The sequence below is a fragment of the Cygnus atratus genome, chromosome 2, assembly GCF_013377495.2.
Source record: "Cygnus atratus isolate AKBS03 ecotype Queensland, Australia chromosome 2, CAtr_DNAZoo_HiC_assembly, whole genome shotgun sequence".
NCBI classification, from domain to species: Eukaryota; Metazoa; Chordata; class Aves; order Anseriformes; family Anatidae; genus Cygnus; species Cygnus atratus.
Genome location: NC_066363.1, coordinates 1,261,181 through 1,287,347, shown reverse-complemented (window position 1 = coordinate 1,287,347; position 26,167 = coordinate 1,261,181). Strand labels below are relative to the sequence as shown.

Here is a 26,167-nt window from a genome sequence, read left to right as displayed (position 1 = left end):
CTGGGAACGCGATTTCCCTTTCTCTTTCTCCATCCCCAGCTCGGAAATGCAGTTTTCCTGAGAAAATACTGACTGATGAGGGCCGTGGTTGACTCCCCTTGACTCTGAGAGATGCACCAGGCAGTGCTGTGAGCTGCGGGCTGACACTTCCCAGCCAGCTATAAGGGGAAGATGCACATGAGATGCTGAACCTCCACCTCCTGGAGGAGGCAGGCACCAGGGGGTGGCACCCAGCCCCAAAACTGGGTCCCAAAAGCCATCAGGAGACCATCCTGAGACCTTTCCTCAGCAGCCAGCTCTGTGCTGTCCTCAGGGCTCTGTCCCCGTTCTGCAAATGGCCATGGGCAACCTGCTCCAGGTGGCCCTGCTTGGGCTGGAGCAGGTGATCTCCAGGGGTGTCCCCAAGCTCTCTGGGCAGCGTGTGGGACAAGAGGCTGCGCCACCAGACCCAGCTCAAGCACCGAGGGTTTCAAGCATCATTTTTTCCTTGCATCTCCCCATAGAGCTACTGCGCGCTCACCCCAAAGCAGGCAACGGCTGCTTCGAGGTCTCTTGCCGAGACAGCAGATCCCAACCCGTTTTGGAGGGACAGACAGGACAGACAGAGGACGGACGGAGGACAGACAGAGGACAGACATCGTGGTGCAGCTCACCACCAGAGCCTGTGGAGGGCAGACACAATGCTGCATGGTCGGATGGGTCTGCAAATAGCTGGGACCTGCTCCCACTGCCGGTGGGGAGGCAGAAAGCAAAGATTCAACAGAGCAAATACCCCACATCCACCCCAAAACACGCCGAGGTTTCCAAAAGGAGCGGTTTATGCCTGCAAACCATCCTGGGACACCTCTTTACCCATTTCAAAAAGGAGGGCACGGAAAGCATCCCTGCCCAGAGGCACTCAGTATGGCAGGAGCATCGTGCCGGGGAGCCACCCGGTCCTTCTGCTGCCCCCTCCGCTGGCTTTGCAAAGGGCCAAGGAACAGCTCAGAAAACAACAGAATAAAAAAAAAAATGCCTTTTTTGAAAGCGTTTCAAGGGGCGGGGAGGACGTCTGTGCTGGCTCCGTGCCGACGAGCCCACTCCGGGCATCAGCAGCTCGGTGGTCCGCAGAAATCCCCCCGGAGGTGAATGCCAAGCCGTTGATTTCCCCAGAGCCGCGGGGATTATCTCGCTGGGTTATTTATTTGCCGTTCTCCCCCGGCCTTTCCAATCTGCTTTGCTTGAGGAATTGTTAATTCTGGTCCCGCTGTCCACCTCGCAAAGGAACTCGAGCCAAGTCGCCTCCGGGTTGTCTGCGGCTCTCGTTTCTGGTCATCTTCTTCCAGCCCAGCGCCCAGAGGAGCTCCCCTCCTCCAGGAAAACCGAGGGAAGCAAATCCATGACGTTTCTCGGTGTTTCCACCACAGCAGCACCCCGAGGACATGAGCACAGGACTGAGATGCCCAAGGGGGGCTTCGGGTGGGTCCTTGGGACACCGCAACGCAACACAAAACCCCCGCGGTTAAGTTAAAACTGCCTCTGGGCCACGAGAAGCTTTGTCTGGGATGCTGAAGGGTCCTGAGGATAAACACGGGCTCGGGGCACAGCCTTTTAAAAGGCACAAAACCCCTCACCCTGTGGCCACACAGCCAAGGAATAAATGAAATCAGCGGGACACAGAGTTTGGGGTCGCATCCCAAACACGCTGCTCTCCCTGCCCTTCCCCACCGTCCCCCAGGCTGGGGAAGGGAATGGCCCGGGGAAGGGGGGATGCTGGGACCCCCACCCCATACCGGGACCCCCACCCCATACCGGGACCCCCATCCCAGAGGTTTGGGGTTCGGGTCCGTACCGGGTGGCTGGAACCAACCTCTCCCCATCCCAGCCACATCTCCAAGCCCAGGACCTGGGCACGATCCCTGCACCCTTTCAGCCTGGAATAGAAGCAGAAAGCTTGTGGGAGAGGGAAAACCAAGATGTTTCATTTGGGCTTCTCCTGAAAGAAAACGTTTTGATTTTTCATTTCCAAATGGCATTTTCACACAGGGCTGAAAGAGAAAACAATTCTTTCAAGAATGCTTCCTTTGTCCAGAAAAGCGGGCTTTAATTGCATTCATTTTGTCGTAGCGAGGAAATTCTGCTTCAAATGAGCTCCAGAAACGTCAGCCCCTTCTTGTTGCAGGGCCGGCTGCTCTGCCACGAGCAGGAGGACAAGACGGGCACCTCTGCCGTGGGACAGGGCACAGCTCTGCTCCAGGAAGGGCTGTGCCTGCAGCCAGACTGCGGAAAAACAGAGCTTACAGGGAATTTACATCCCTTGGTGAGCTCCTTCGTGTGCGGAGGTTTGCTGACATCTACAGGGCATCTCACGGAGGAGAGGCCGTGGCTCTACGGGGGACGTGGGATCACGTCCCCCAGTCTCCTTCCCGGTGAAGGAACTGCACGTTAAGACATGACGACCGAGGTAATTAATAAATAAGCACAAATATACCCACACGGTGGAGCCATCCTGAAACACTCATCTCGTTCGGCAGCAGGGAAGGCCACCAGCTCAGCAGACAGCTCTGCTTCGGTGATGGAGAAGACGTCGCTGCCACAGGTCGGTGGGTCCTGTTCATTTTCAAGGAGGTTGAGCTCCTCGAAGCATCTGACCCATGCCAAGGATGTCCTCCCCACACCAGCAGATCCACCCCCATTTTTCAGAGAATCACAGACTGCCCCGAGTCAGAAGGGACCCACCAGGATCACCGACTCCAACCCCTGGCTCTGTGCAGGATCACCCCAAAAACAGCCCCTGTGTCCGACGACGCTTGCTCCCTGAGCTCCGGCAGCTCGGGGCCGTGCCCCCGTCCCCGGGCAGCCTGTCCCAGTGCCCGACTACCTCTGGGTGCAGAACCTTTCCCTAACCCCCAGCCTGACCCTCCCCTGTCCCAGTTCCGTGCTGGACCCAGACAGCACAGGTATCTGATGGCCAAGAGCACCCCGGCCGAACAACGTGGCACGGCGGCACCTTCACCGTGGTGGAGACCTTCAGGGCTTTCTGGCCAGAAACAGCCTGGGCAGAAGGGTGAGGGGCATTAGGGCTGGCTCCTGGGGTGGCTGCAACCAAGAAGCAGTTGCAAAGACGTTGTCCTGGTTCAGCCGGTGACACTCGGGACCAGAAATGCCATCCTTCGCCCAGGCAGGCTGCTGCGCCCCGTCCAGTGCAGGAGCTCCGCTAAGGATCTCTCCTCCCAGCTGCTCTTTCAACGGGCTTTTAAAAGCAGCAGGATGCGTGCATTAACAGGAACAGCTATTTTTATCACAGGTTAACTCTTCTCTAAATCCTGCTGTCAAGGCTATATGCACCAGGTGTTTTACCTCGGGACAAAAATGCTTTCCAATCAAATGCAGAACTCAGGAGCCCACGTGGCTGGCCGAGGTGCCCAACCTGCAACGTCTCCCCACTGCCACGGGACGTGAAGGGAACAGGGACCTGCAGACAGTGGGCTGAAGTCCCTGCAGATTAATTGAGCTGCCTCAACCAGAGCTCTGCAGACAGAACAAGTAACAGCTTCTTCCTCTGCGGGACCATTTTATTATGAAAAGATTTCTTACAACAAACTTTGTCCATTATAGAGGAGAGGCACATGCTGCACAGCCTGGAGGGTCTGGGAACGTCAAGGAACAGAACAAACTGCACGTTAGCCTCTCAGCTGGACGCTCTTCCCAGCACAGAGCAGGTCCTGAGCACACAGACACTTCCAGCGGTTACTCTGCACGTGCTGGGTTTGACCATGGATGAGAAATTCCCAAATACTCAGAGCCAGAGGCTCTCCAGAGCCAGAGGCCTCGTTGTTCCCTGCATGCCAGCTACAGCAGCTCTTCTGCAGAAGGTGCCTCTCTGGGGGCTGCAGTGCTCTGTGTGGGCAGCTCTTGCTTGCCCACCAAGTGAGAGTTGGCCTGAATTTACCTTCTCTAGCACTACTCTTTCGCCCAGATCCTCCTTGCTCCAACTCCCACCAGCCTAGGTCGAAGCTAACGTGGCTGTCTGTCCTGCTCCCGTCAACCCCTCGTGGTCCCAAAAGGCTGGCTGTGAAACGTGCCTCGTAAGCCAGCCACAGTCTCAGCGGGGACAGCGGTGTTCCTTGGATCTGCCCCTCTCCTCCAGGCCCGGCAGGACTTGAGGGCTTCAGCGTGTCCCGGCGAGGCGCCTCTACCTGAGAGCGATGGGATCAGTGCTGCCGGCAGAGCCCGTGCCCGAGGCTGCCGGGTGCAGCTCTTCAGTCGGAGTCGCTTCCATCCTGCTTTGCCGACCCGACTGCTGACGCCAGCTCCTCCTCCTGCCCTTTCAATCTTTCTCCTGCAAGCAAGAAGCAGCAGCTGCTTAGCAATCAGCCTCCTGTACCGGGGAACCCCCAGGGAGAGGCTGAGGACCCCAAGTGCAGCCCCTATGCCTGCAAAGCATCCTTCTCTGCCATGCGAGCCGAGTGGGGCAACCCTAAAACGAATGCCTTCCCCTTTTGGGAAGGGGATCGAGCTCTGCCAGTCCCTCCCCGGCCCAGCAGCGAGGCACCGAGCTCCCCGCGTGTGTCATCCCTCTGGGACAAGGGGTGACCCCCCGCACCACCCCCGCAGCACCGTCACGCACGTATCAGTTCAGCAATGGCTCTCTGAGTCCTCTTATCCAGCTTCTCCAGTTTCTTGGCGACATCTCGCTTTAAATCCCTAGGGAGGAGAAGGAGAGGGTGAGAACAAATCCCCACCCCCAGGCAGACGTGAAGGCAGGGGCCGTGTTGCACTTTTCCTAGCGGGACAGAAACTCCTTCCCTCTCCTGCGAACACCGCGGAGCAGAGCACGCATCTGCCACGATCCCATGGGCAAACTGACCTGAAGTCCAGAGCACCCCGTGTCACTGAGGCCACCACAGTGACACGTACCCCAAAGGGCTCGGCGTGCCCTGCATTTCCCTCAACAGCAGGGCTGAGTTTCCCATGTCTTGCACTTCTAACCCAACCTGGACAACCCCGTGGTGACGGTGACACACCGGTGCCGCAAGCACTCACCAGTCCGGCTTTCTGGGGGCCAGGTTTGCCAGATCCTAGGGAGGAAGAGGAGAGAAGCAGTGAGAGCTGGAAGCGAGGCAGAGGCGTGCCCGACGCCGAGCGGCTCTCAATACACGTACCACTTCGTCAATGATGGGCTCCGGCTTGGCAGCCTCCAGCTGCTCCTTCACCACGTCTTCCACTAGATGGGGGAACAGGACCAGCATCAGCACAAGGCGCAGCAGGGGGACACCGAGGGGACAAGGCACGGGGCAACCCACCAGAACTTGCTTCTTTCAGAGCAGCTTTTATTAAAGCCCATTTGAACGGTGTCACCTTCAGAGCGCAGGGCCGCCAAGCGAACCCACGTGGGTCCACACACCCTTCCACCACCCAAACCCTTCCAGAGACTCTTAGAAATCACCTGAAAAGGAGGCAAAACTAACAGCTGTTAAACCCCACAAACAGCACACAGCAGCAGGAAGTCTTCTGGGTTCAAGTCAAGTTTTGGCAAGGTCTGCACCGATGAGCTGCTTGGCAAGTCCGCAGGGTTTTAATCTGCAATTTGTCTTCCCGTGACTCACTTCTGAGGGCGCAGCGTGGGACACCTCGCAGGGACCAAGCTCCAGCCCTGCCCTTACGTAAGGTATCTGGTAGCTCCAGATACCAGGGAAAAAAGGGGAGCTAAGGGGTAGCCACGCGGCCCTCCCTCTGCTAATCGAGGTGTCGGTGCAAGGAGGGAGCGCGGGCACCAAGGCTTGAGCACATCCGTGAGGGATAAACCGAATCCTGCTCCAGCAAATGCGTATGCCCAAGGTGTATTTAATGTGAAACCGCTTTGAGTCCAGTTCCTCCATCCTCCCCCCTCCCCAGCCCCTGCACAAAGTGCCCCAGGACAGGCGGTTTGGTTGCTCCAGACACAGGAGCTGCACCTGACGGGCACCGCAGCTCCAAAGGGGCTGGCAGGGAGCTTGGGTTTTACTGGAAACAGTCAAAATTGCTGTTCCCAATCCCAAACCACACACAGGGGAAGAGTCGAAGGAAGTTTAAAACTTTTAAAAAGGATAAAGAAAGCACAGCATCAGCATTCCTACCTACCAGACCTCTGCCGTGCTCCCAAAGGCAGTGTTTTTATTCAGGGCATTGTTAAAGAGACCTATTCCAGGAGGACTTCCTATTTCAAGATCAAGGGAACTTCTACCCTTTGCCTCCCTCTCAAAGACACGCAGAGGTTCAGCACTAGGAAACAGCAGGCTGAACGCCTTGGACCCATGACTAATATTTGTTTAAAGGTAACTCAAACAAAACAACCCCCAATTTCCTTGAGAATCCTGCAGCGAGATCTCCGCTCCTCTTGAGTATCGGCCCTTTGGTTTGGGCTGGACTCGGTGTGCCCAGACACACGCCCCACTTGTGTAACGCAGGGTGTGCAGCCCCACGGCGAGAGGGGATGGTGAAGCAACGGGGCCCGCGAGCACCACGCTCGCTCCCGACACGGCTGCTCAGGCACGCCGGCGCCCTGCAGGGCTGCAGGCGCCCTCTAAACCTCAGAACCTAAACCCCTCAGCCAGAAGCCGCCAGCAGAACGCATCGCGGTGACTCTGCCACCCTGGGCCGGAGGCACACCTGCGAGGAGGGACACAGAGGTTTCCAAGCCCCCCGATTTTGGAAAGGAAAGGTAGACCCCGTTCATTTTGCAGCACGCTGGCTGGGTGCGGAGTCCTGTGCTGTTGCGTTTGCCCACACGACCGCGAGTGCTGCCTTGTTCCCCCTGAACACTGCCTGGTAGCAGGAGGGGATCAGACGTGCTGTTAGGGTGCGCTGTTAGCCTCGTTACAGCAGTTAACGAACCCCTGCAAGGGCTCTGCACGATCTGGCCCCAGCACCACCACGGGCCCTGCTTCTGCTTCGGCCCCCCGCCTCGTCCCAGCTCCCAGGCTCACGCCTTCACTCACCTGAGGCCGGCTTGGCCGGGGGCACCTTCCTCTTCTTCAGTTCCTCATCTTCGGGGTCGTAGTTTCGCAGTTTGATCTCCCTGGGGAGGAAGGAGAAGAGCAGAGAGCAGTGAGAGGCGGGCGCGCTAGCGAGGGGCACGTCGCCTCAGCAGCGGCTGGCTGAGACCCGCACGAGTCCTTCGAGCCTCCAGGCGGAGGCAGCCAGGATCAGCCCCGAGCCGCCCTGCAAAGCTCTGAGCTTCAGCCTTTGGGGTCTCGAGAGGTTAACCAGCCACCAGAGATGCTTCTGGACGCGTAGGGCCAAGGGTGCAGAGGAGCTGCAAGGGGAGCAAATATTGAGCTGGTGGCGTTGGGGTGAACAGTACCCAGAGGCTCCCCCAACCCCACACACAAGACAGCAGCCAGCCCCTTCCCCAGCGCACACACGCCCCTGATGCCCAAATACTAATTCTCCCTCTTTCACACCTGCTCTTTTTAAGCTTCTCCCGAAGGATTTGGGCCTGGAATTGATAAATATCGGGCAGCTCCAGCCGCACGTACCCTGGGGCTGGTTCCCCACCGCGCCAGCCCCTCAAAACTCGAAGCACTTCCCACATGAGAGCCCCAGAAAGCAGCCTGCAGGACCCCATCGGCTGCCTACACGTGTGCACAAGATGCTCCGCAGCCTGCTGGGTCTATACAGCAGCGTACTGGCCCAGAGGGCAAGTTAAGTGGATTAAATGCATTTCACGCTTTGGGTGGGTTCAATGGGTTCAAGCAGAAACCGAGGCACTCGCTGCCGGCTCTGATCCTGCCCCGGCTCTCAGCACAGCCTCGGGCAGTGCCGACGGGGCCGTGCAGGGGCACAGGAGGACACGGAGAGCCCCCGGTGCAAAGACGGGGCCAGGACGTTTGTATCAGGCAGGAAATAAATCGAACATGACGATTTTTCCTCCCTGCAGAGAGCCGATACCTGGGCCGCTCCCCTGCTCGGCTGTACAGCTGGAGAAGCAAGAAGGGGCTTTGTTTGTGGCTTTGTTAGAGTCTAATTTACAGCCGGTGCCTGAGGTGAGTGGCGTTGAGTGGGAGCTATTTCAGACCCTACAAGCACGTGGCATTAAGGTGCGCACCGCACGAATTTCCACAAAGGGCAAACGCTTGTCATTTGCTCTGCCCTGATACCCGGAGGCAAAACCGTGCTTTCCTTTCCAGCTTCGCTCCACCTTTGCCAGGCTCTGCGGTGAGATACGGCCCGTCCCTGGGGCTTGCAGGCAAAGCAAGGAGCAGCTGAGAAAGGGACAATGAAAGGCCATGAGATACAGCCCAGAATGAGAAGGGGAAGGATGGCGAGCGGTGGGAAGCACAAGGGGAAAACTTCCCGGAACGCAAGAGGCAGCCTCGGGGCGCAGCATCCTGCCCTTCCCACCCCGACCCCTTTCCAGCACCCTGCTGCCAGCCCCCCCGAGCTATTTGGGCCGAACAAACTCGATGTACAGCAGGGGTCCAGCCCACAGCAGGGCTGGCACCTCGGGGTGGTGGCAGGGGGACCGACGTTCGCTCTCGGCAGCGGGTTTCCGTAGCTGGATGTGTCCCTTGCAAACTCGGCCTCGCTGCGGTTGCCGCTTACTCCTGCCTCAAACTGGGCTACAAGCGAGACATTTCTTTTGATTTCAGCCGGCTTGCTGGAGAAAGGATGCTTAAAAAGAAACTCGGGGCAGGATTAGCTCATGATTATCCCATCACTGCAATACCTCCCCCCGGCCAGGCGCGCCTGGACTGCGCCCGGCGCAGGAAGCAGCCACCCCCGAGGACAAGCTGCTGTGCGGTTTTACGGGGCTTTGTTTTTTTTTACGCACACGTGCCCCGGGAGGAGGAATTTATTGCATTAACCCGGACCCAGCACGGTCACTCCCCAGCCAGCAATGCAGGGCTTTTCGGGAAGTCTGATCTCGGATGATCAAGCGATTATTTTTGGCAGAAGGTGATGCCATCGGCAGGCACACAGGACTCACCGCTACGCCGGGAGCTTACAGACAGCCGGGTTTTGTTGCTAACCTTGGAGGCAGAGGGGAGGGAAGCAGTTAATTCACCCAGGAGGTAAGGGGGTGTCAGGCTGTGATGCTGGACATCTGGCCACCAGCCTGCTCCTGCTCGCAGGAGAGGATTTATCGGACCAAGCGGCAGCACCAGACCCTGCAGAACGCAAACTTTCAGCCTCTCCCCCGCTTTCTGCTGGGCTTAGCTCATGTTTAGAAGGATTCCCTTGCAGCCGAATGGAAACCAAACACAGACTCCCCTAAGGTCAGAGGGGCTAAAACAAGAGCTGGGAGCCGAGCAGGCTGTTTCCTTCAGGCCAGCGAGATGTTAGCGTTGCACCTTGACAGGCCGTATTTCAAAATCGCCAGCTTGGGCGTGCAATGCTGGCTGCTCAGCCACGGCCACCCCAGCAGAGATCTATTTAGCAACATCCCCACAAGCTTCAGCCCCTTCCCAAACTTATCAGGAGGCCGGCACCGCGCGGGGAACAAGCATGGAAGAGGGGCTGCCCGGGGAAAAGCTGCTCCCTCTGTGCTTAGCCCACAGAAGGTCCCACCTCGGTTTGCAAACAAAAGCCTTGCTACCCGGTGCTGCCCGTGCTCGCTGGAGATTTCTCCGTGAGATTAAAAAGGAAAAAAAAAAAAAAAGGCACTGCACAACCGAGCAGGTCCTGGCACAGATGGGAACTGCATCAGCACAGGTCTGGCAGAAGGGGAAGCGGCCGCTGGGCTGTGCCCAGATGCCCCCGCGCCGGGCAGGGCACGAGCTCAGTTCCCCCCAGTGCTTTCAGATCCTTATTAAACCCGTGCGCAACTGCAGGCGCGAGGAGAAAACAACCAGAAACGGATCCCTTGAATTAGCTGCTGGGTGCTGGGGGAGCTCCCGCACCTGCCTCCGGGAACTGGCAGCGCCCAGCGCACCCGCGGGGGGATTTCAGCGCACAAACCCCAGCAGCGCTCAGCCCACCGGCAGAAGCTGCTGCCTTCCTCTCCACATTTTTCCGTCCATCCGTACAGACAGACGGACGAGGAGCGGGCCCCCAAAAGAGCAGGAAGGAAGGCACGGGTTAAAAAGGTCGCTTTAACAAGACAGCGCGGGTCTCCCGCAGGGGCGGGTTAAATAAAGCCCAGGTGTCAGCAGCTCCCCGGGCGCTGCGCTCCAGAAAGCCGGCCCGGCGCGCCGCACAAGCGATGAATTATCCAAGTTCCCGCAACGACAGAAAAAACAACACGGAGAGAACAACGGGGGCTCGGCACGGCGCGGGCACGCAGCTCCCGGGGCGGAGGGCACGATGCGGCGAGGCACCGGCACTGCTGAGCGCCCCTCGGAGGGGCAGAGCGCCCGGCCGAGACCTGGTTTGGGGTCGTTTGGCTGCGGGGTGGGGGGACCTAGGTCCCGCAGAGCCACTAGCGGGTTGCATCAGCACCTCCTGAGAGGCGCCAAGCCCAGGGGATGCTCTCCTCCTGCCCCTTGGAGCACCTCGTGCGGCGTTTCCCGGCCCGCGTTCGGGTCGGCGAAGCGATGGACGAGGCTCTGGGAGCCTCCTGGAAGCCCGTCGGTGGTGGCAGGCTCCCCGGTTCGTAGGCAGGAATGCCTCAAAATCCGGTTTCCCTCGCAGGCCCGGAGCTTCCTCGCGGGGAAGGAGGAGGAAGGGCGGCCTCTCGGTGAAGCAGGAGGGCTGGACGTGGCACGGCACGCAGGAGAGGCGCAGAACGCGGAGAATTATCTCCGTGCCCAGCACAGGACGCTCAAAGCTGTCTTCGAGGTTGTGAAACCAACCGAAACAACCTTCTCTCCCCCAGCCCCGGGGGCTTTACGGAGCAAACATCGCTCTTCGATTGACGAACGGATTTTTTTTTTTTTTTTTTAGGTCTCCAGGCTGACGTCCCGTCGCTTGTGAGGATGCTGCAACCAAGCCAGCATCCAAACCAAGCCGTTCCTAACACCCAGAGCCCCAGTAATTATTTCTGGAGCGCCAGGTCCAGGACTTTGCATTCTTCGCAAGCAGTTTAGGGAAGTCCTGGGTGTTCTCACCCCTACCTCAGCTGTTGCGGGCAATCTTCTCCCGAAGCCCTGGAGAAAGGCCGTCTGGTTTGAGAACCTGCTGCCCTTCGACCTCCTCGAGCTGCTCTCAGAGCCTGCCACTTTTCGTGACAGCCGCTCCAACCCGCCTGAAACCAAATATCCTCGACGGCAATTTCCATCTTGCCCTTTAAGGAGAAACCACGGCAAGAATTTCGTTTGCTTTCTCTGCCTCCCCGAGTTTCACTCACTCCGGGGAGGTCCTGGGAAGCCGCATTTGAGCATGTCAAGGAAAGTAGGAGACACGAGGGAGGTCTCACATCCTTGGGGAAGCGGTGGGGTGCGCCACGGGGAGGCAAAAAGGTTTGAAGGGGCACGGACAAGGCAGTCGGACGACGAAGGACAGCGAGGCAGGGGACTACCAGCAGCAACCCAGGAGGTCTGGGGCTTGGGGAGGAGGAGGGTGAGAGCAGGAGGCTGTCCCAGCACCCCGGATCAGAGGGATCAACTCCCCAGCACGGTGATGTCCCCGAAAATCAGACCCAGGGGACTTGCCAGATGACCGAGCCGTGAGCTGACCGTGCAGCCGGCCTCCTGCTTGGTCTTTGCCTCGGTTCCCTGCCCACGCTGGGCTCTGGCCGAGCCCACTGAAGATCCCGAAGGAGCGGGGATGCTGGGGTACCCGTGTGGCCACGCAGCGAGGGCGTCCCCTGGGGCAGCACGCGAATGTTCCTCAGTGGCGGCACACGCTTCTCCTCAACGCCCATCTTCCCTTTTCCGTTTCCTACGGCAGGCCACAGAGCAGAAGTCATTTTCGAGCTTTTTCTTTTCTTTGCCAAGGAAAACTCGCTGCAGGGCGAGTTCAACCACCCAGCTTACTCTATTTCCTACTGCTGCAGACCGCGCGGCGAGAAGCAGATCAGTGCCACCTCCCCGGCGCTGGGAATTTGGGCAGAGCTTTCAGGCTTGGACCCTTGCACCCTCTGCGCTTCTCCCCGCGGCACCGCTCTGCGAAGTCACCCGGCACAGACGGGGTGCCAGCTGATCCACCAGCACCCAAGGGTGCCGAGGGGCTGCTGCAGCACCACCGCCCTCTGGGGGCACTGTGAGACTTGTTGTGCGACCGGCCCCGGTGCAGATTCTGTTTCACGAGCCCCTTTTTTTTTTTTCCCCACCCTTTGCCTTCCCCCCGCAGACAGCCCTGCCCTCTGCTCCTGGACATCCATGAGCACCTCCTGCTGCAGCCTGCCGGGTTTTTTTTCCCTGCAGCTGGGCTAGCTCAAAGCAAGGTCCCCACACCTCCAGGCTGTCTCACCGTACACGGTGACCTTCCTGGCAACCCAGACAATCTGCATCTGCTCCAATTTAAAACCAAGAAACCACTTTCGTGTCCCAAACGCGCCCCGTGTTTGCTCTCCTCACCCCCTCGTGCAGCAGGGCAGAGACACAGCCCTGCAGGACACAGCGGAGGGTCAGAGCCGCTGTCCGATCAAGGGGGTGAAGCTGTTCCCACCGTTCCTGGATCCCTCACCCGTTCCTGGACTCCTCACCCGGGGCAGAAAAGCAGCGAGCAACAAGCAGAGGCAGAGGCCAGCAGCTCCCCCAGCCCCTGCAGAGGGATCTCCGCGCAGAGCGGAGCGTGTCGCAGCGCATCCTCCTCCCCGAGCGGCCGCCCAAAGGCACTCGAGGAATGCCAAAAACCAGGCGCCTCTCTTACACCTCGAGCCCCCAAGCTTGCCGAGGAGGTTTCTTGCTCAGGACGTGCTCCTCGGGGAGCGCAGACGGGGCTCGGGGCGGGCAGAGACGCGTCTCCGGGTGCCGCAGGAGGAGGGCTGCGAGAGGAGCACTCCAAACGCAGGCGGGTGCCACGAGGCTGTCTGGCCTCCCACGCTGCTTTCGCAGGCCGCTGAGCATCTCCCGGGCAGACGCAAGCATCTGCAGCAGTAAATGGGACTGGGACGAAGCCTACGCTCGATTTGCAGAGGGGGATCCGGGCTGGTGATGCCCTGCAGCGCTCCTCCTCGTCCTGGCACAGGAGCGTGCTTTATGGGGCTTCTCCAGCTTCTCTGGCTGGTGGTGTGTCAGAAACAGCCTGCCATCCTCGAGGCTCAAGCCAAGAAGAGGCCCTGAAGGTGTCTTGGTAGAACCTGGAGGGCCTCAGGACCTGAACATTCCCCCAGCCGGCCTCAAAGAGCACTGAGCACAGCTCCTCTGCAGCGCTGAGCCTGGATAACCACGCTCACACCCGCTGCATCAGCTCACGTCCCTGCACAGCACAGAGCTGGCAACCTGTGAACAAGATGTTCAGGGGGTACCCACAGCCTGCCCCAGCACCACGCCAACAGTCTGCCTCCAGGCATGACACAGGGAGGATGAAGGACCCAAAATTCAGCCCCCAAAATGCTCTGGTTTGGTTACGGGAGGGACGTAACCAGCAGCGGCTACCGAAATAAGGAGGGCGCTGCCGGGAAGGTGCCAAGTCACGGGTTTGGCTATCAAAACCACCACGTCCTTACACATGTGCGGTGCTTTCTCCCGTATCTATTGTTTTTTGGTCCCTCCGCAAGCCCCTTGAGGACGGGAGGAAGGACATCTGCACAGCGGTTACCGTGCTACTGCCTCGGCTGCGCTGCCCGGCCAAGCCCCCCGCCGAGCAGATTTGCTGCTGTGTTTTTTTGTGCGGAGTGGAGGTGTGAAGAAAAAAAAAAAAAAAAAAAGGAAAAGGAAAAGAAAAAACAAGTGGTTTTGCCCTGCCCCGTGACATTCTTCCCACGGCGAGGGCAGAGATCGTGTTCCCCAGCCCCTGCCTCCCCCGGCTCCTGCCCAGCATTCAGCCGAGCTGTAATTTTCAAGGATGACTAAGTGCTGAAACACCGGCAGCTGATCAACAGCAGCTCACTGAGGCTTCGTTTCTAGCTAAGGCGAAGACTTTTGGTCCCCCCCCTGCCTTTTGCGAGCCCTACCTTGGGTTCCTATTTACACTTTTCACGCCCCAACGTGCTCCGATTGAAGAAGGGGGGGGGGGGGGGCCCAGGGTCAAAGCTCAGCACCTCGCTGCGGGGTGGCAGCACCCAGCTCGGGCAGCAGTCGCCGTTCAATCCCCGAGCGCGCCGGCTCGTTTCTCCCTGCAGCAACGGGGCAGAAAGGGCTGAGTCCACCCACGGCCGGCTCCTTGCAGAGGCTGAGCGCTGCTCCGCGGCGGGAGGCGGTTCCTGGGCAGCAGAGCCGGTAAGGAAATAACCCAAGCGCTTAGCTATTACAAACATCAGCTCCCCGGAGAGGCAGATCAGAGACACCCGGAGCTTAGATTGCTGCGAGCGCGTTGCGTTTTGCACAGAGGGCCTCGTCAGCACTTGTTCCCGCCGCGGTATCTCGCGGCGTGAAAGATAACAACAGAGAACAACAACAAAAAAAAAAAATAGAGGGGGGAGAGCTCTGAGTTGAGCAGAGAAAAAAAACAAAACAACAAAAAAAAAAAAAACAGGAAGCTGCCCCGAATCGTGTCCTCACACTGGCAGCCAGAAAATAGCAAAGCAGGTTCCTGGCTCTGCTGCAGGGTGCAAAGTCCGGGCCCCCTGAGGACGGGAGGAGGAACCAGGCTGTGGCCAAAGCCTTGCTGGTGGTCAGTCCTGCCCCGACAGCCACCCCGAGGCCACACCAGCTGGTGACCAGCCAAAGCAGCCCTAAATCCCAGCCCACGGAGGAGAGACAGCAGACGAGGCTGTTCCTGCCTTCCAGCAGGGCACAACTGGCTTTCAGGGCGTCCCCCAAGCCAGCTTCGCCAATTAAATGGTGCACCCGAAGGCTGCACGTTGGCCGCAAGATTATTTACTGAGCCACTAGGTTTCACCTCCCTCGGTTGTGTTTTTGGTGGTTTTCAGCTTGAGAAAGCAGCCCAGCTACTGAGGCTCTTGTTTCAGGGCGAGGGAGCAGCGAGGGCACGCTTCAGCTACCAGGACCCCTCGGTTCCCCACACGTGGGACCACCAGCAGACCATCTCAGCTCACCTCTTAGCACCAGCCAGCGAGGCGTTAGTGCACAGCAGTTCCCCTTTCCAAAGGGTTGAGAAAGTTCGGCTACGCTACCGGGAAATGAAAATCTGAGATGAAATCGAGTGAGCGGCTCGCTGGCATCCTAGATCGCGTTCAAAGCGCCCACCCAATTTCAGCAGCAGAAAAAAAAAAAAAAAAGGGCATTCGACGAGTCAAGCAGAAAGCAGCGAAATCCCTAGCTGGGCTGGAGTTGAGTCGTAAAGCTACGAGCCGTCTCGGCCAAATTTGTGATTCAAACATTTCCTGCAGAGCAGATCTTGCTCTAATTTGCCTTGCAAAGTTACATTTGGACCCTGACAAAACACACGGTAGCTGGAGAGGCAGACAAAGAGCTACAGACTCCTGCGGGGAAATGGAGCCGGAAAGGAAACTTTTCGCCCCAAAAGCTGCCTCCCTCCCCGGAGGCATTACTCCCACGAATTTCAGGAGATGCCCCGCGCCCGCATCCGCGGGCAGTTTCGTGCATCAGCACAACGTTGACTGCAGAAAGGGGTTCCTACTCAACAACCTCCCCCTGTCCATAACCTCGGTGAGGTTTCAAGGGCATCACTGCAGGCAGAGGAAGGATTTGCTGAACCTGCTGCACGAGGAGAGCTCCCTGACATGGGCTCGTTGGAAAAGGGACCTCCTGGATCAACAGGGGGTGATGCTGAAGGTTTGGTATGAAACCACATCACCTTCGATATGCTTCAGGCAGCTCAGCAGTGGCTAAAAAGAAGCGATTCCTGGCCTAAAAGTCAGTCAAAAGAGAAAAAAATGACTATTTCAGAACTCAAGCTCGGTGTAGGGATGCATCGCTGCTAGCCCGACGGATGGTGCCAGCTCACCGCGTGGCAAGGAGCACAGGCGTGATGTGATGCTCCCCATCCGAGGGCCGCAGCACACCGCATCACCTCGCCACGCCGCGGATCAGGTGGCAGGGCTGGAAAGCGAGAGCTGTTTATTCATTATTCATCATCGTTTCCGAGATCTTTAACTCCTGTGTCAGCGTCAGAGCAGATCCTGTGACTCTTCCGGCACGAAACCCACCAGCGGCGCCTCCGGACGAAGTTCAGCCTCTGAGATCGTTCTCGAGAACTGCTCCCAGCCCAAAACCGACGCTGGCACTTCTCGAGAAGGCTCGCAGCCTCTGCCAGGAGCTATTCCCCAGCAGAGGCAGGCAGGGCTGTGGGGATCTTGCTCCGCTTTCTCAGCGGGACCCGCGCGCCTGCCTGCGGCCGCAGCCCTGACGCTCGCCTCCTCCAGCACAGCCACGAGAAGAGATCACGTCCCGAAAGTTCAAACCCAACTTCACCCCCCCGCCCCGTCGGCTCCAAAGGAGACCTGGCGGCGTTTTTAGCAGCAGGAAACCCACTGCAGAGTCAGCTGGTCCTGCCAGGAGCGGCACCCTGCCTCGGCTGGCGTTGTGCTCGCATTTTCCGGTGACAAGAACAAACGGCGGCGGGCCACGGTTAAACAGCCACGTGTGAGCTGCAAAGCCCTGGGGCCCGCGTGCACGGTAAAACCTGCACTCTTCAACCACGTACGTGTGAGTGACGGGCATCGAGCGATAGATGTGGAACCGACCTGTACTCCAGGTGCCTCCGAGGGCATCGCCTTTCCCGCTGCTGCCCCCAGGAACGCGGCAAGTCGGCCGGAGGGCTTTCCTCGGTGTTCCCCCATCTCGGATCGTTTAGAGCAGGAGGTTAAATTCACACCAAAACCAAACCCAAGCTGTGTGTTGGAAGCCAAAGGATGGGGCTCGGAGCAACCTGGTGTAGTGGGAGGCGTCCCTGCCCATAGCAGGGGGTGGAATTAGGTGGTCATTGGGGTCCCTTCCAACAATTCTATGATCCTAATCAGCAAACGCGAGGGCAGAGCCCGAACAGTACATACAAGAGAGAGAAGTCGGAATAAATAAGTAATTACTTGTGCCTGACGGTCTCCTCTTCATCGTCTCTTCTGAACTGCTTGCTCTCGGGCTCGCCGCTGTTCTTGTTCTGAAAAGACAAGAAGTTGCTCCGTCAGACCTTGGACCCTTGCAGCCACGCAGGGCAAGGGCAGCCCAGCTCGGAGACCCTCCCCGGGGTTTGAAATCACCGCTAAGTTGTGACATCTGGAAATTAAGCTGGCTTTCCTTTTTCTCCTCTTATGTACTCTAAGAACTGGCAAGGAAAACTCAGCTCTGCCCTCAGAGGCAACGGTAGCGATCAGCAAAGGCAAGGAAGGAAGGATTTCCCTGGCAGCAGTCGCTTTTACGATTGAACACCCCTGTCGTGCTCAGGGCGAGAAGCTAAGCCCTAGCAGATGGCAGACTGAGGCTGCGTTTCCTTGAGCGTGGCCGGCTGCACGAGGGGATTGCCCAAGCTACCTGGGAATAAACACACAGCTCCCGTAAGATCTGGCTGCTGTGACCCACGCTGCCATAAACGCAGAGCTGCTCCTGTGCCCACATTCACCTCTGCATTTTATTTTATTTTTTTTTTTTTTTTTTACACCAGGAACGGCTCAGACGAAGTGAAACCATTTGCAAGAAGAGCCCTTCCATCGCCCCGGTCTGCTCACGTCCTTTTCTCAACCCCGAAAGGGGCACGCCTGGCTTTGGAGAATCGCAGGCGAGGACTGGTTAGAGCCAGAACACAGCCAGCATTGCTTTCAGACCAGAAACGTCTCTGCTCGGTTACCTGCGGCGCTAAAAGTTTCATTGAGAGCTCAGACATCTGACAGCAGACTTGAGGATACCAAAACTAATTACCAGCTAGACTTATTTCTGTCCTCTGGAAGGACCAGAAATGTTTCCCTAGTGAACAGCTTGCTTAACTTGAATGTATAAGCTTTAAAACTCTATTCTGCTACCCAGGTTAAAAACCAGATTGCGTGCAAACAGCTCAGTTCTGGTTCGGGCCCGTCGCAGACCGGAGGTGCTCAGGTTCAGATCCTGAACAAAGCGCATGCAAAACGGTGCTCTTTATAAAAGGAAGAAAGCAATTATTCCTAAAACCAGTATTTAGTTCAGTTTTAACCCCATCTGAACGTGGGTTTTATTTTTCAGAAGCCCACAGCGGCCTTCTGACATTGCACAGACGTTTCTCGTTCAGTACAGAGTTGGGCTGGGTGGAAGCACGAGCAGCCCACGAGCGGCCCGCTGCAGCTTTCTGCTGCTGTGCAATATCTGGACAGCCTTCAGCCGACGTTGCTGCGAGCTGGGGGAAGTACCTTCTTTCACTTTCTCATTCCTTTCATCTCCTCGCACACGCGCTAGCAGCCTGCGTTCTCCTCGTTCTCGCTGGAAACTTACCTGGGAGGGTTTCAAGCGTGTTCTGAAACACTAACGAGAGATTTGGTGAGAACGTCCCCCAGCAGCAGCTGCACTTCCCAGCACCAGCTTGCGTGTCCTGCAGCACTGCACATCTGCCTTTTCCCTGTACGCCGAAATGATTTGGCGCTGAAATCCTACCGCTCCTCTACAGCCTGCCCAAAGCCTGGTACCGAAGTTCCTGGTACCTGCTGCAACTCATTCCCCGTCACCACCCAAATATTTTCCAGCTGGCGTTCCTAGAAAAGCCAAGCACGCCACCAGCAAACGCAGCTGCGATGAGCCCCGCAGCGCTTTCAGCCGAGCTCTTTTCCTCTGCTGCAGCTCCCCCGTGGCGCCTTCCCGGTCTGTGCCGAAGGGATGCGCTGCCCTGCAGAGACACGGGAGCAGGCACGAGCGTCCCTGGGGAAATCCTGAGCCGGCAAGGGGGAGATAGAGCGGAAGGGAGCGTGGAGTAATAAGGATGGCAGTGAGGTTCAAGGTGACGGCGCGTCTCCAGCCGCACGGAGCCATTTGCGGCGTGCCCTCTAAACGATGCTCCCTGCCATCACCCGCCGCTAACCAGGCTCCGCCGGGCAGATCAGCGCGGAAGCGGAACACAAACGAGGTCTGAAATGAACGCCTCGAGTCAGGCCTCACCCCAGCAAGAGAAATCCCTGCCGGCTCGCCGTTTGCAGAACGGACCGTAAGCTGCATTTTGGTTTCGTTAGCGCGGCGCCCAAAGCCCCGCAGAAAGCCGCAGGAGCTACCCGCAGCCTGCCACCAGGGCTTCTCGTGATGCCTTCGAGCACGTGAATTCACGCAGAGAAGAGGCAAAGCTGCGAGATAACAGCGGCTTTCACCCAACGCTGCGTGCAGGGAGCTGTCACGAGTTCCTAAACGTGTGCGTGTGTGTGTGTGTAACTCAGGGTCCGAGCCCGCAGCCAGTTCACAGCACTCCTTGTTTTCACGCACAAGGCAGGCACGGAGCACTGTGTACGACCAGCAGCACCCCGCCAGGCCTCGCAGAAGTTCCTTCCTCTGCTCTCCATCCTTCCTCACCCCAAAAAGCCCCGGCAGGAGGCCGGAGCTTGCAGAGCTGGGTGTAGAAGAGAGCTGCAAAGATGCAATTAGAGCATCCGTAGCCTCAGAGGCTGACGGCACAAAGGCAGCAGGGCATGGGAAAGGAAGGACCGGGTCAGAGCTCACCACAGCACAATCTGATTCACCTTGGACGTGATCCTTCCTCCTGCAGGAACACAGAGGTGGATCCCATTGCTCCGCCATGCCCGCACCTTTGGCTAGCGAGAGAAAAAAAAAAAAAAAGCCTTTGGGCACAGCAAGCTGAACGCGCAGCCCCGCGCTCCCTCGGGGACGCCCCGCATTGATATTTAAAACTAAGGCGCTCCAGCCGAGCCTGAAATAATTCAGGCACGTCCTGAGGGGAATACCTGCCTGAAATCCCTGGGGTGTGAACGCGGACAGAGCTGAAATGGCCGCAAGCAGAGCCAGCAGGCACGGCCCCGACTGCAGGGGAGCCGCAGCCACCAGCGGTACGAATTACTGGGGACATCTCACGAAGCCTCCTCGCTCACAGCACCTCGCCTGAGCGTGGTGGGGGGACTCAGAGAGCCTCAGAGGGCGAGAGGAGGGGGAAATAACAGCCCCCAGGTATTCCCCAAGCAGGTGACCAACAGCCCTTGCAGAGAGAGGCGATGCATGCTTTAAAATATCTCCCTCCTCCCGCAGGCAGCCGGCTGCTCGGAGGTAGAGATTCCCCCAAAAGCAAGGGGCTTGGGGTGAGGACGGTGGCTGGGAGCAAGGGCTGGGACAAGGGCTGAGTCGGGTCTCGTTACGTGAGCATTCATTGATACGGGCACAGGCTCTCGAACACGCATCGTGTCTTCCAGCTCCACGTCTCACGGCTGCCCCGTCTCTCTTTTCTTCTCTGCCCTCGCTGGATTTACCCCATCGCTCGACGCAGCAGCAGTGTCTTAGGGGTTCTCCACAGGGCTCCGAGTTTTTCCTCTTACGATCTGTCGTCCTCTTCAAATACTTGTTCGCCAGCTGTGTCACAACTTTCGTTTCTTCAGCTCAGGGCAGGAAGCGCTCCTCCCCGAATTACCTCCCCCAGACGATTACCAGCTCGTCCCGCGGGTGTCTGGATGTTTCCCTTTGCTTGTTCGTGGTCCCACAGGTGCGCAGCAGCAATGGGACTCTCGCCACTTTTCGGTTCAACTTCACCTTCCCCTACCTAAAACCTCGACACCACAAAGGGAGCCGAAAATAACCCCTCTGCCCTTTCCACTCTCGCTCGAGCGATTCCTCTTTTCTAGGCGCCCCGTGGCGAGCTGCTCGCTATCAGCAGCGACTCGCGAGGCTGGAGACGCGGCCACGCTCTGCAAGGCCGTTTGCCAACCGCCTGCAAACAGAGTCACTCCCATCCTTCAGCCTCTGCAAGGAGACAGTCCAAAGATAAACCGCCGGCATTAAAAAGCTTGCTGACTTGTAGGCTGCAAGTTAAACGGCGAGGAGACGGCTCAACGGCAACCCTTGGCTCGTAGCTAGCAGCAGGAAAATTTTTGCTCAGCTGCCTCCCGCTCTTCACAAAGAGGTCTGAGGTTAGACGAGTCCAACCCACCGCCCGCTTGGGGCAGAAATCCAAGATTTGCATCAGGGCGTTCAAAGAAGGGCTTCAGCTGCCTCCCCGCAACGCCTGCGAGGCCGGTAGCAAGCCACGAGGTGACAGCCCGCGCTCCTAGCCGAGCACGATGCCCGCGAGGCTGGCTCCTGAAAAACCTCAGACACGGGCCACGCTCGGTCAGCACGGTTTGCTCTCCTCCTTGGCAGCACGAGGCAGAAGGAAAAAAAACACATTTGGCAGTTCAACGGCGAGGCCAGCTCAGTAAAAACCAGCCTGGAAGGCGCCCACACGTACCGGAGGGCAGCAAAGCAGGGGCTGCGGGGAGATGAGCCCATGCCCTGGCAGGCAGCAGCTCCAGCTTTCTGCTCACCAGCACGGGGATTTTGTTGAGCTCCCTCTGCGACACACCAGGCTCAGAGCCCGCCGGGGAAGGCACCGGTTTTGTATTCTGCCCATCTCCCGGACTCCAGCGAGGACGTACCGCGAAGCGGGAGGTAAGCCTTGATAACTGCCGAACAGCGAGGTTGCAGACAGCATTTCTATCACCTCGTCTCCCGAGCTCTGCGTTTGGAATCACAAAACGCCAGACTCGTTCTTGTTCCAGCAGGACGAACCCTCCTGCCCATCCGGGGGGCTGCAGGAGCCAGGTCGCAGCCCTCGGTGCACGAGGAGCCGGCCCCGGTGCTGGGCGATCCAGGCGACGTGCCGAGGAACGCGAAAAATCCCCCTGGGCTTCGGCGCTTTTCCTTCCTGGCAGGAGCCTGTGCAGCCCTCTGGTTCCTTCCACCGTAATAACAAGGGAAGCGACTCGGTTTGCATTGCCTTCAAAGATTCAGGGCCAAAAGGGAGGCGTAAAATCCCTTAGCTGGGTTTGTGGAACACCTCTCGTCTGGGGAGCCTCGCCCAGCGATCCGCAGCTCCTCCCGAAGACACGAGGTGCAGGAGCCACTCCTTTCGTCAGCAGCTCGGCTCAAAACCTGCGTGATGCCAGAGCCTGACGCCTGTGAGGGGTGAGAATACTGGGACACGGCGATCCAGAGCGCTTCCCAATCCTTCTGGCAACCTCCCCATCGCCACCGACCCTTAAAGCTGTCTTAAAACGCCTGCGCTGGGTGAGACGGAGCAGGGCAGCGCGGAGGGGACACCGCTCCTCGCCCAAAAACCAAGAGCCAGCCTCCTCCACACCTCCAGTTCCCAGGAGATGAACCCATTTGACGGAAAAGCCCCGCACCACCCCCAGGCAGGCGCACGGAGCACGCGCTGCGGGCTCGTTTTGCTCGGCAGGGCTGGCTCTGTCGCTGCTCGGGCCCCGCCAGCCTTCAGACCTTCGAGCCACCCGTCGTAAAGCAGAAAACGCACGCGCGTTTCCAGACGAGCAACGGAAACACCGGGTGCACAGCACCACGGGCCCCAAAAAGCAACGCTCCTGCCGGGGACGGCTCCTCGCCGACGGCCCTGAAGCTCCCGGCTGCCCACTGCAGAGCTGCGACTTTTCCTCGGCTTCGCTAAATCGCATTTACACGACAAAAATGACACCCCCCTTCTTCTTCCTCTTCCTCAAAGGACTTGCAAGTCGCCCTTTTCATCCTTCTGCTGACAACGGCAGCAGGCAAACCGGCTTCACCCAGCTCACCCCTCTTGCCCGGGATTTCAAACAGCGGCGTTTTATCAGCCCCGCTTCCAGCCCTCTGGAATTTATCCAGTGCTCAGAAAAAAAAAACCTAAATCAAAACGCAGCAGGCTAACCACCTCTTCGGCTGATTATTTTAGGATTCCTAGGCGCAAATTACCCCCGACTGCTGATTTTAAGTGGTTTTCTTTGCTAGATACCCAACATCCTCTCATCACCGCTGGCCTGGGAAGTAGCTCATCGTTCCCGCGTGACACAAGTGTGGCACTTAACTCCTTCCCAAATAACCCTTCACAGAGTCGAGCTTGTATTTATTTCCTTCTCCCCGCTGTCTTAAAAATTTGTCTGAAGAATTGCTTCCCCCTCTACTCAGCGCTGGGCCTTACCGAAGTCCCCGTAACCAAATCGTGATGCTTTGGTATTTGCCTGAATCTCCCATTTTGCCCATCCCGCTGCATTTTCCATCCCTCCCCAGCTCCAGCACAGCTGCTCTTCCAAATCCCCCGGGCTGCTTAGCTGGCCCGGGGCGCCCACGTTAAATGCAGTCCAGCCACAGCCGGTGATCCCCGGCAACCCCCTAAAAGTCAACGAAATGACCCGACGGCTTCTCCTCTTCCCGGGAACTAATAGCAGCTCGCTTTCCTCAGCGAGTGACCAGAATACCGAAGATCTCCTTATCTTTCATTTCAGGCTCAGAGGATGGTCGTGTTACCAGTCAAGTGCTTCTCCGGCGAATAACCGTCTCTTTTCGAGGAGTTAAAAGAGGTCAGAGCTGGAACAAAGCAGGCTCCGTCCCTGGAGCTGCTCTCCCTGCAGGAGCCGCCCATATACCACCCTGTCCTCGCTTCTCCTCCCGCTGGGAAGCTCCCAGGTCCCACGGCACCATTTTCTGCACGACACAACCAGACTTCACCCAGGTAAGGAGCATCCGTCATCTTCGGTGGTGACGTCGGCCGCTCTCCTTGATCCCTCCGACCCCTGTGCTGAACGTACGCACCGTGGGGCGAGGACAGAGCTGTGGTGTCTCGGCGGGAGCCCAGCACGTGCTGGTACTTCTTGCTTCGCCCAGATTTCAGCCCAGGTGCCCTCGAAGCCTGGCAAAGGCGCCGTTGTGTTGTGCCGCCTACGTTGTGTTGTGTTTCACCCCAGCGGAGCCACGAAGGGAAGAAGCTGAAAGGCACTAAATGCCTTCGCGCCTCACCGGGTGGCCAAAGGTTTATATTAACAAATAAAGCACGTTTTAAAAGCAACACCAGCTTTAATTCCCTAAGTAGCCCCTAAAGGACCCAATCACAAATTTTGCAGCCCAAAGCTCTGAGCACAGAAACGCCGTCAGGGTAGGACCCCAGATCCACCGATATTTATCAGGAGCTGTTTGGAAGCCATTTGCTCATAGCAGTCCTTGCGGTAATCATATAAATACGGGATTTATAAGAGCCTGAGCTATGTCCCTGCAGCTTTTTCCTTATTGAAGCCATAATCCTGGTTCAGTCCCCGCCGGTTACTATGGAAATGGTTAAAGGAGAGCCCGAGCAGGGCGGCTTCACGTAAGAAACGCACACAAGGAACAAAACCTCCTCTGAAAACAATCAAACACCTCGCTTTGTGCCAGTGCCTCCCAAAATAATCTATTCCCAAAATGAAAGGCGCTTTTAATTCTTTTTTTTTTTTTTTTTTTTTATGATATAATTACGCTGTTTACACAGCAAACACTCACAGGTATTTCTTCCCGTCCAATAACCCACACCACCGCCGAAGCGGCTGCGGTTTGCCGTTTTAAACGCGCCCGTCACCGCGATTTCAGGAGCCGCACGCTCGCAGTTGCTGCACGTTCGCATTTCGAACGCCGCGGCGAAGGCTGCGGCAGGCTTCTGGCTGCGAGCTGCCGTCCCCGGTGAGATCAGCGGCACGGCTGCTCCCCCGAGACCAGAACCACAAAGCTTTCAGCGAAGCAAGTACGGTGAAAGCTCACGAGTTCAGGCTGGATGCAGAGAGTTTGAGCAGGAGGAACCCTACATTTCAAAGCCGGAGCCCTTTTCTGGGCAACAAAGGGCAGGAAAAGCCACGAGTAAACTTTTCCGTCCCAACCCAGGCGGAACATCACCAGTCCTCCCCACGTCAAGGCAAAACCCAGGCCAGAACAAGAGCCCGGGTGGTCAAGAGCCTGCCAGGCATCACCCACGTCAGATACATCCTGGCCATTCTTCTCCAGGCTCTTCCCACCTTTCAGGCCACGTTCCATCCTCCATCCTCACCCTGATATTTTCCACGGCGCCAATCCAGGTGGCTGCAGCGCACATCGGCACAAGACGCTGCTCCAACACCACCACCGCTTCTCCGCGGATGGCCAGGCAGCTCTTGCCTGCATTCGGCGGTTACCAGGGGCGCTGGCACTGCCCTCGCGCTGATGCCAACAAGAAGCTCTCCCAGCTCCCAGAACCCTCCCCCTCAAGCCCAAACGTCAGCCTGAAACTTTCCTCCTCGTGCACTCACCCTCGCCACGATGCCACGGCCCGGAGAGGCACCACGCGCTGCTCAAAATGGGGACGGAGCCGCCGAGCGGCAGCAGCATCGAATGATCGACACCGAGAGGCAACGTGGTGCTTGGCTGGTGTCTGAGCCCCAAGAGGAGCCCCCAGAGAAGCCCCAGAGAAGCCCCCAGAACCAGAGCCGCTGCCTGCAGCGCCCAGAGGGGCTGCTCAGTACCGAGCCCGCGGGGAAGCCGTCTGTCCTCTGCCCGTCCTCCGTCCGTCCTCCGCCCGTCCTCCGTCCATGGCACGCTCAGGCCTCACACGTTTGGAGACAGAGCAAAGCTCTGCTGCCCGATGCCCACCTACACGGGTGCTGGCAACAGGAGCAGAAGCTTTTATGGGCTTTGTAGGCTGTGCTCGTACACAGAAAGCACTAAGGTGTTTGAGAAGATGCGGCCCTCCCTCCCGAAACCAGAAGAGAAGCCCACTACGGTTTGTTCTGCCACCACCAAACCCCCCTGGACCTGAATCCGATGGGTTAAGGCGCTCGCAGCGCTCCCGCCTGCTCCAACAGAAGCCGTCGATTTACAGCACCTAACGCCCAGGAATCCGCTGAATCCCTCCCGAAATATTTTGTTAACTCCAGAATTAATTCTGCCTGTCGGAGAAACAGCGTGCCTGCGTTAACCCCCGTCACATCATCTTCACTACGTCACGCAACTCCTTCCTACTACAGAGGAGAGAGGGGGAAAAAAACAGAAAATAGAAGATAAAAAAGCAGCTGCTGGTCCTGTTTAAGCTGAGAAGCCAGCCCTGCCCTAGCTGCCCGGGACATTTTGGTTATCTGGGGGAATAAAACCGGTGTTCTCCAGGGCGGGAGGGCAGAGGAAGGCAGGCTGGCTCGGAGTTCAGGGCCTTAATGCCACCTCTGCTGTTGTTGGACAAAAGCAGAAACAAAACCGAACGCTACACGTGACCACTTTCATTTCTCCAAAGAAGAAGAAATAAAAAAAAAAAACAGGAAAAAAGACTACAACCAGGTCTGTGTTTACACACCAGGACCCTGTCGAAAGGTGAAACGTCTGCAGAAGGAAGAAGG

General features: G+C 57.9%; 1 protein-coding gene across 1 annotated transcript in view; it reads right to left on the bottom strand.

The window, feature by feature from the left end:
* Positions 1-3,533: 3,533 nt before the first annotated feature.
* The window catches only part of CCDC12 (coiled-coil domain containing 12), a 36,297-nt gene continuing 13,663 nt past the window's right edge, over positions 3,534-26,167 (bottom strand). The window contains exons 2-7 of the mRNA XM_035554452.2: positions 16,958-17,028; positions 6,960-7,039; positions 5,145-5,206; positions 5,026-5,060; positions 4,610-4,686; positions 3,534-4,321 (exon numbers count right to left, since the gene is read on the bottom strand). Coding sequence (XP_035410345.1) covers positions 4,242-4,321; positions 4,610-4,686; positions 5,026-5,060; positions 5,145-5,206; positions 6,960-7,039; positions 16,958-17,028 — 405 coding nt within the window. The 3' untranslated portion in view covers positions 3,534-4,241. The remainder of the gene's footprint in view (positions 4,322-4,609; positions 4,687-5,025; positions 5,061-5,144; positions 5,207-6,959; positions 7,040-16,957; positions 17,029-26,167) is intronic.